A 9037-nucleotide genomic window follows, 5' to 3' on the forward strand; every position below is an offset into this window, starting at 1 on the left:
TGGGATTAAAGGCGTGCGCCACCACTGCCCGGCCACAAAGATTTATTTTTAATTATGTATGATGTCATGTGGGTATGGGCATGTGGAGTACAAAAGCGTCAACTCCCTTAGGGCTGGAGTTACAAGTGCTTGTGAGCCACTTTAGGAGTACAGGAAACTGAACTTGGGTCCTCTGGAAGAGCAGCAAGTGCTCTTAACTGCTGAACCATCTCTCAGCCCTAAACATATTTTTTGTGAAAGGCTATCATGTAATCCTTCAGAACTCACTATGCAGCCAGGGTGGTCTTTGGACCTCGGGTCCTCCTGCCCTCTTCCTAAGTGCTGGGATAACAGCTATGCACCACTGCACCTGGAGTATTTGGTACTGCAGATGGAACCCAGAGCTTCATATATGCTAGGCAAGCATTCTACCAGTTGAACTACATCCCTGGCTCCTGGGCACCCATGTTTTGAGGACACCCTCTGAAGGTAAGCTTGACCCCATACCACTTTTTCATTCAAGTTGGCCTTGGGCATAGCCACAGAGAAGCCCCGCTGGTTGCTGGTTGTGTGTTGGAGACATTAAGGGAAGCCCCGTGACCTTGCTGACAGAGTCCCTGAGACTACAGGTGTGGCATGGTTCTGGTTCCTGATACCCTGGGGTGGGGGGTACGCTCACCCTGCTTCTTCAGCATCTGGTAGGCTTCTGCAATCTTCACCTCCTCAGGCAGGCTGACTGTCCAGCTGTACAGCAGCTCCAAGATCTTATTTTTCACCTTCTCTGATGTTCGGGAGCCCAAGTACTTCAGAGACATACAAAAAGGGAGCTGTCTGAGACCGCTCAGCCCCACTCACTTGAGCCCCAAGCCTCCCAGGTGCCACCAACGCCTTCAAATGCCCTGCAACCAGCCTGATGTAAACTGAGATCAGTTCTTAGCTGAACCATCACTGGCTGTGTCAGCTGTCTGTGACTCAGGTTCCTCATTGTGGGCATGTGGATCTTGAAGGCCCAGACCAGGAAATCCTGCTCAGAGCACATAGACCTGAACCTTGTGACCCCAGCAAGGGGCCTGGGGCTCCAGGTGTGGAGGGAAAGCTCATGTCCAGCCATGAGCCCCCACACACCATTTCCAGCAGCAAACTAGGCCAAGAGACTTTCACTGCACAGTTCTCTACTGGCAGACATGGGGCTGCCCGGCCCACTTGGAGCTCTGTTCAGAGGATGGGCAAGGGGGGTGGGCATCAAATATGCACTCAACCTATGAAGGATTTCTCAGGTCAAAGGCCAGTAGCCAGGGTGTGGCCCATTTGCTAACATAACTAACTCAGGTTTGTGGCTTCAGATGCTGAGGCTCAAGGAAACCACATCTAGGTGATGGGGACAAAGAGAAATGTCAAACACCTAAGAAACCTGGGCTGGGCACACCCACTGACAGCATGTGTAAGCCCTGGGATTGGCTCTCCTTCTGTACTGAGTGGTTCCTCAGCAGCCAGGCTGTCCTGACTCAGCCAGGTCCCTAACAGGGAAGGCCCCAGGGACCCTTTCTCTGCAGCCTCCATCAGACCCAGCACTTCAAGCCTTGGCTAGGACGCACCTTGGGAGACACAACCTTGATGAGTTCATTCAAGAAGCGGAACTTGCCCACCTCGTCATGAAACCGCTTGCCGCAGCTCTTCATGCATGTTTCCAGAACCTGGGAAGAGAGGAGTCAGGGAGTTCCTGAACTGGTCAGTGCCCAGAGTAAGGGAAGGACCCTTGAGGGCTCAGGTGCAGAGGCTCAGAAGTCTCTGCACTTGCTCATCACTCCCTAGAGTGGAGTCAGAAGTCCCCACAGACAAGCTCTGCTCAAGCTGCAGGATGACCATGGCGTGGGCCATGTATCACTTGTACATGGCCTTTTTACTGTTTTTCTTCTTCTGAAACAGGGTTTTACTCTGTAGCCCTGGCTGTCCTGGAACTCATTCTGTAGATCAGGCTGGCCTCGAACTCACAGAGATCTACCTGTCTCTGCATCCCAAGTGCTGGCCTTAAATGTGTGTGCCACCACTGCCTGGCTATTTTTCTTCTTTTACAATTTAGCACTACTCTGGCCTTTCCCAAATCTGTGAAATCACAAGATCCTCGCATACTTAACGAAGAAACCCCAAACAAAAACTAACATGTTGGAACATGTATAGTTACTCAGAGCAATTTTTACCTGGCCTCAGACAAGCTCATTCTAAGGTAGCTGGTATGTGGGCTGTGCAGGGAGTCACAAACAGCAGCCCCTCTCTTTTGTTCCTGGTATAGCTATGAAATCTCAATCCTGAGCCTTGCTCTCACTGAAGAGGATGGTATTGCCCAGGGTCTGCAGATCCTGTGTGGCCTGGATGACCCTTGCAGAGAACCCGAGAACTTTACAAACACAGACCCAAAACCATGCATGCTGCGGGCCCTGACTGTATTTAACATGTATCCTGGGGAGGGGTCCACTGGGCAGCTGAAGTGAAGAATCCCTGCCACCACCATTAGAGGCCCAGTTGTGACAGGAGGCTAGCCCAGTGTCTGCTGCTGGGAACCCTGAGGGCCGGCCCAGACCTATACCCTGGATCACCTGGTCACAATTCCCCTAGCTCATGGAACCCCAGGATCTTTTCTTTTCTTTTCTTTTTTAATACTTATTTATTTATTATGTATACAATATTCTGTCTGTGTGTATGTCTGCAAGCCAGAAGAGGGCACCAGACCTCATTACAGATGGTTGTGAGCCACCATGTGGTTGATGGGAATTGAACTCAGGACCTTTGGAAGAGCAGGCAATGCTCTTAACCACTGAGCCATCTCTCCAGTCCCCCAGGATCTTTTCTTACCGTCAAGGCCTGGATGGCCTCCCACTCCTGCGGGGACTGGATCTTGTGGGCCAGCAAGCGGGTGGCAAGCGGAGGCCTGGATGGAAGGAACAGAGTTGTGACTGACATGGTACCTGATTCACTCAAAGGGACAGTCACATGTCAGTCTGCAGCACTTCAGCCCTCTGCTGTTGGGGATCGTGGGCCACCAGACCCTGAGTTTCAGCCTGCAGCTGCTCCGAGTAGAGACTCTGATGGCAGGGGAGTGGGTTTGGATGAATCTGCCACTGAAAGATTCCGAGAGCTGGGGCGTCGCCAGAGCACAGTCAAGTGGGCATTCTTGCTTCAAGGATGTCCCCGTGGCCCCATCTATTGTCTGTCTTTGTCAGTGTGTGTGTATGATTTTAAATTCTCAGCCTCATTCCCATAGCGCGTGGTGACTGGAGCGTGGACCGGATCGGTTTAGTTTTAAACTCTATTGGCCCTGTGAAGCACAAAGGCCCATCTCTCTCCAGATCAAACAGGACCTGGGATGGTGACAGCCAGTGCCAGGCAACCAGTGTAGGCAGGGACCTTTAAGAGGTATAAACTTAGCCCATTTTGGTTTTAAGAGCTATGACATGGGACTGGAGATTTTGCTTATTGATGGAGCACCTGCCCAGAATAGGTGAATGAGACCCTGAGCTCAAATTCATCACTAAAAGCAAAAGCAGCTATGTCCTTGGCCTGCAGAGGGGAAGGGAAGAACAGGTGGCCACAGCCTGAGTGCTAAGGCCATGCAAGGTGGCTCACAAGCCTTGCTTTCCTCAGTGGCAGGAAACCCCAGTAACCCCTGCATATGCAGTACTGCCAGTGCCAGGCCCAGTGCCAGCTCAGGAGAACGAGGCTCAGAGTGGTAAATGACCTCCCCAGGACTAATCAGAGGTGGGGCTCATTTGCCCCAGTGCCCATGAACCCCAAACCAAGGGCTGCTAGAGAGGCAGTGCACTGTGACTCTGTTGCTGTGGTCCAGCAGCACCAGGGAACCTAGGCATGTCCAATCCAAGCCCTGGGGCAGTCACAGGTGCATCTCTAGTTCTTTCTTACATGAAGGGCCTGCTAGGGACGGTGTAGCCTGCCCTCTGAAAGGCCCTAATAAATCATCAGTCATATTAGGCTTAGATTTGACCAAGCTTAGGACTGCCAGTGTCCTGGTGAGAGTCAAGAGCAAACAGCTTAGCCTTTCTTCATTTATAAAACAGGCCCAGGAAGGTTTCCTCAAGAGGGTGGCACATATGTAGCCTCCAGCAAAAAGTGTCACTGTCCTTGTTAACTGTGACTGCATACAGAATATGAACTGGGTTTCTAGCCTGCCCAAGACCAGGTTCTGGAGTCTGCCTGACAGGGACACAGTGTGCTGTGTTGAGCGTGTAAGCCAAGTGGAGCCACCTACCCCTCAAAGTCTTCGTTGAGCTGCTCGCAGAAACCGTTGATGCTGGCCCAGTTCAGCTCCTTGTTCAGGGGATTTGTGGCTCTATCTGCAGGAGCAGAGGGAGCTAGTGAGGCCAGTGGCATTTCTGTCTCCCCTCACTCTTCCCTGCAACTGGCATGGGTCAGGAAGGATTTGAGCACATGGGAAAGGCTTCCCTCCACTTCCTGCTGGACAGCCCCAAGTCCGAGCACCGACAGTCCAGTGGAATCAATGGGCAGAAGAACATGTGACTGCCGCTCACAGTGCCTTTCCACCCAAGGGCCCCGTCTTCAGAGACTACATTCAGGTACCACCTTCCATGGTTGTATCCCAGCATGCTGACTTTACCATCTCTAATTCCGTTATCAAGAAAGCATCCTGACTCTCCTGGAATCTGCACTCAGGAATTTAGGGCTAAGGAAAAAGGTCAGGGTTCTGGTCCTTGAGGAACTGTAGGGCTGGGGAGAGCACCAAGAAAAGCCAGGCTCTCAAGAAAAGGAGAGTGGCCAAGAAACCATAGAAACCCAGGGTAAGAGACTTGGGTCAGCCTTGGGTCAGGGCAACTGCCAAGAGGAGGTAACAATTCAGCTAAGTCTGGAAGGAGCCAACCAGGCTGAGGGCTCATCTGCCCAGCTGAGGGCACGGACATGGGAAAGACTGTACCCTGGACCTCATGCCTCGGTCTGCCAGACCTTGTCCCTGGGGAGTGGCTCAGGAACACCTTGTTTGATGATCCTCTCTAGTCCTTCGCTTCTGCCCAGGGTGGCAGCGGCTATGCCCTGACTGTTCTTTACTGTGGGCCCAAGTGGACTATTCTACAGTGTTACTGTGCACTCCTGCCACTGTGTGAGAGAATGAATGGATGGATGAGGGATCAGTGGCAGGTAGGGCAAGGCTGGGAAAGTCGGAGTGCAGGAACAAGGAATAGCAAAGAAGAGCGGGGTCAGTAATACCAGATCATCCCCTTCTTGAGCACCCAACACTGGCTGGGTGAAGATCTCTGAACTCCCACTGTCCCACCTGTAGAATACAGGTTGGATGACAAATGCTTCATTCCCAGACACTTCTGCTCAAGCTGGCAGTGCAGAGGGTCACAGCCCAAGAGCTGGGGCTGTGAATGATCTGCAGACAGGAGGAGGCCAGGGCCCAGTATGTGGCACCTGCCCAGCTGGGGACCTAGACACTTGAGTGCCTGACAGCCAATCACCTGATCCATATTTATTTTTAAAAAATACAGTGGTGGACAAAAGCCCTGCTCTCCTGAAGCTCACTGGCCTAAACAAAGCAGCGCTGACTACTCAGATTAGTGATCACACAAGGGCTATAAAGAAAGGCAGGGCAGGCAGAAAGGATGGAAGGTACTGGGGTAGGCTGTTCTCTCCTAGGCGCTCAGAGGCAATATGGCTGGGCAGACGATGGAGAAGCATTATCTTGGTACAAATCTATCCCCTTTGTGGGGGCCCTACCTAGTCCTTGAGAGGAACAGAAGTCACAGTGAGCCTCCAGCGACACTAGGAACACCCCCTGCTTCTTTGGCAAAGGCTGCACATTTACTCCCAGCCCCCCACAATGGCCAAGGACTGAACACTGAAAGAGACTCCAGTCTGGAGTCAGGGAGACTATACAAGCTACTGCCCTCTCAATGACAGCTGGGAAAAGGGCTAAAACAGGAAGTCCTTCGAAGTGTCAAAGGCACGTGAGCTCCAGCGAGGGTGGAGCTAGTCAATCTGAAGTCAGGAGGCAGGGAGGAGAAAAATCTGACTGCCCAGACCAGCATCTCCCCAGCATTCAGCAAACTGACTATCTTGGAGACAGGCCCCCTCCCCTTCCCCCGGACTCCACCTAGGGGAGCATCTCCCTGGCAGGTGGCAGGGGAGTACTTGTGGAGCAGAGAGGTGTTTCACGACTGGGAGTGACTCTTCTGATGGTGAAAACATCTATGGTCCTCCCTAGAAGCTACCCTTGACCTCTGACCTCCTGAGACCTGTGCAGTAGTGGCCTCTTAAGTTTTCTTCCAGCCCCATCCCTCCCCACTGGCAGGCTAACTCTCCTACATTCCCCTAGACGGTGTGGTTTGGAATCAACCTCCGGGTCCAACTCTGTTCAAAACTGGCTTCAAAGGTGCTGGCCCTGACTTCCCACAATAACCTGCACAGATCTGTGTGTGCCTGACGCCAAGAGGTTCAGCTGAGGACAGCCCCATTCAGAAAGGCCACGGGAGAGACCTGTCACTAGATGGACCAGAAGAGGCGGCCTGCAGCTCCCAGGGGCAGAGTCTAGGAATGGGGGTTGCAAAGCCAAGGATCTTCAGCAGGGTGGGACAGGGAGAGCAGAGGGAGGGGCTTGGGGCTTGGAAGCCAGAGCTGTAGGAAGCAGTTTCTGAGGAGACAGGAAACAAGGGCCCAGAGGCCTTGGGAGGAAGCTCAGGAGGGGCTAGGGAAGCAATCTGGGATGTAGAGACTGGGCTGGGTGCAGTGACAGAGGACTTGGATTTCTTTATGGAGTCTGAGACGGGACCCTTCGAAGCTCAAGCACTGGGAGTTTCTCCCAGCATGGCCAGAGCTGGATCAGTTGGCCAGGAGTCTACCCCTTCCAGGACCGGGGAATGAGCAGATCTGAGAAGAGCTGTGGGCAGAGTGAAGACTCAGGCCCTGAGCTGGGGGGGGAACCCTCAAAGAGGGCTGCTCTTCAGTGCAGCAGTTAGGGCCTTCAGGGTTTCGGGGTGCTCTCGGCAACCGGGTCACCGGGTGGGTGGGTGGCGCACGCTCACAGCCAGGCTGCGCAGCTGCCAGGGTCCGAGCGGCGGACTGGGGCGCCGCCCCTCCCGGGTCGGGGGCGGGGCGTGAGGAGGGGGCGCGCGGACCCCGCCCCCGTCGGGAAAGGGGCCAACCTCGCGCCCCCGGTTCCGGTTCCGGTCCTGCCCGCGCCCCTCCCGGACACTCACTGATTCGCGCCTCCAGAGTCTCCGGCTCCATCGCAGGTTCCATCCGCCACGGCCCCCGCCTCGGCACCGCCCCCCGCCCCCCGTCGCTCTCGCGGGAACTCGTCGGCTCCGCCCTCGGCCGATTAAAGGGGCCGTGTCCGCCTGGAGAAGTCGGAACGGGGCGCTGGAGCTCTGGGCATCATCGAGGCGCAGGCGCGCTCGCCCAGAGCGTCAGTTCCTTGCCAACCCCTCCCCTTGGCGGCTGGCTGCTTCGTGGGTGGGACCCGCCGGCGGCCTCACAGCTCCGGGCGTTCAGGCGGGAAAGGAAGCGGAGAGCCTGGGGGTTGCGGGCGGCACCATAGAAACACCATGGGACGCTCTAAGTCGGTCAGCGTCACGCAGATACCCGTGACCGCTTCCGGAACAACGCTCCGGGGCCATGTTTCTGAGGGGCTCTGAAGTCACTTCCGGAGCTCTCGGCGGTACTTCCGCTTAAGTGGGACAGTGGAGATGGCCCTTAAAAGGGCGACTGGACACAGTGGTCCCCGCGAAAATGATCAAGTTGAGCTAACGTTTGTTTAGCGCTTAGTGCTTCAGGCATGGGTCTAAACATTTTTTTCCCCTTTGAGACAAGGTTTCACTATGTTGTCCTGGCTGTCCTGGAACTCGCTCTGTAGACCAGGCCTTCATGGAACTCATGAGATCTGTCTGCCTCAGCCTCTCAAGTGCTGAGATTAAAGGAGCGCTCCACTACTTCCAGCAAGGGTCTAAGTGCCCCCCACCCCCGTGAATCCATTACTCAAACCTGGGAGCCAGGTAATTCGTTTGCTTGCGGTCACCCAGGGGTCAGAGCGCTTGCACAGGGTACTTCCTTCTGCAATCAGCTTACAAAACCGTGAAGAGGCTCATTGTATTATGTGTGACCATCACTGAAGAGAAAGGCAGGCCAGATAAACATCCCACAAGGTGATGAGGAGCTGGGCGTGTTCTCACACGTCATAACGCCAGCACTGGCCAATGTGGAGTATCGTATCTCAAAACACACGACACACACAAGGGAAGCCCGAAGAGTGGTAACAAAATGAGAGGGGCTCTTTCCCCAAACTGGGATAGTGACAAAGTCTGGCTCTTGCTTTGGGCAGTTCAGGTGGCGACAATGCGAGATACTCCGTTCTTTCCTCAGCTTTTTTCAGCCTCTGCGGGTCGCCTTGGGTAGGTCTCTGGAAGACCCAGTCAGATGCTGTCTGTCGTCCCTGGTGGCCAGACTGGGAAGTGACCATGGGTGCCTTCTCCAGCGAGCCCGTGCCAGGGAGAGTTAAAAGGGAGACCAAGGAACCGGCGAATCCAGTTCCGCGAGCCTGTGGCCTTAGGGGAGGGATCTAGCTTCACCTTGCAGAACCACAGTGACCTCATTTCGGGAGGTTTTCTCCTGAACCTATCGTTCACTGCGACATTTAATTCTCTGCCGCAACCCAGAAGACACAAGAGGGGATATGTGTGTTTATAGTCCCTCGACGAAAGCCAGCACGAGATAGGCTTGGTTTTCTTTTATTAAAATTGTTGATGGAATAAAGCCCAATTGCGTTTGTGAAATTGATTTAGAGTCAGATTTGGAGTCACAGGCACATTTTGGGGGCGACGGAGGCAGGGTCTCATGTAGCCTTGAACTTCTGTGATCCTCTTCCTCCGCCTTCAGAGAGTCCCACCACACCTGCAAGGGATAGAGCTTTTTGTTTTGTTTTCGTTTTTATATTTTATTTGTTATGTATACAGTGTTCTGTCTGCATGTTGTATGCCTGCAGGCCAGAAGAGGGCACCAGATCTCATTACACATGGCTGTGAGCTGTGGCTCCAAG

General features: G+C 53.9%; 1 protein-coding gene across 1 annotated transcript in view; it reads right to left on the reverse strand.

The window, feature by feature from the left end:
• The window catches only part of Gga1 (golgi associated, gamma adaptin ear containing, ARF binding protein 1), an 18100-nt gene extending 10497 nt beyond the window's left edge, over positions 1-7603 (reverse strand). The window contains exons 1-5 of the mRNA XM_005354226.2: positions 7203-7603; positions 4241-4325; positions 2830-2905; positions 1575-1673; positions 659-782 (exon numbers count right to left, since the gene is read on the reverse strand). Of these exons, the coding sequence (XP_005354283.1) occupies positions 659-782; positions 1575-1673; positions 2830-2905; positions 4241-4325; positions 7203-7245 (427 nt within the window). The 5' untranslated portion in view covers positions 7246-7603. The remainder of the gene's footprint in view (positions 1-658; positions 783-1574; positions 1674-2829; positions 2906-4240; positions 4326-7202) is intronic.
• Between the last annotated feature and the right edge of the window lie 1434 nt (positions 7604-9037).

The sequence above is a fragment of the Microtus ochrogaster genome, chromosome 15 (genome assembly GCF_000317375.1).
Source record: "Microtus ochrogaster isolate Prairie Vole_2 chromosome 15, MicOch1.0, whole genome shotgun sequence".
NCBI lineage: Eukaryota > Metazoa > Chordata > Mammalia > Rodentia > Cricetidae > Microtus > Microtus ochrogaster.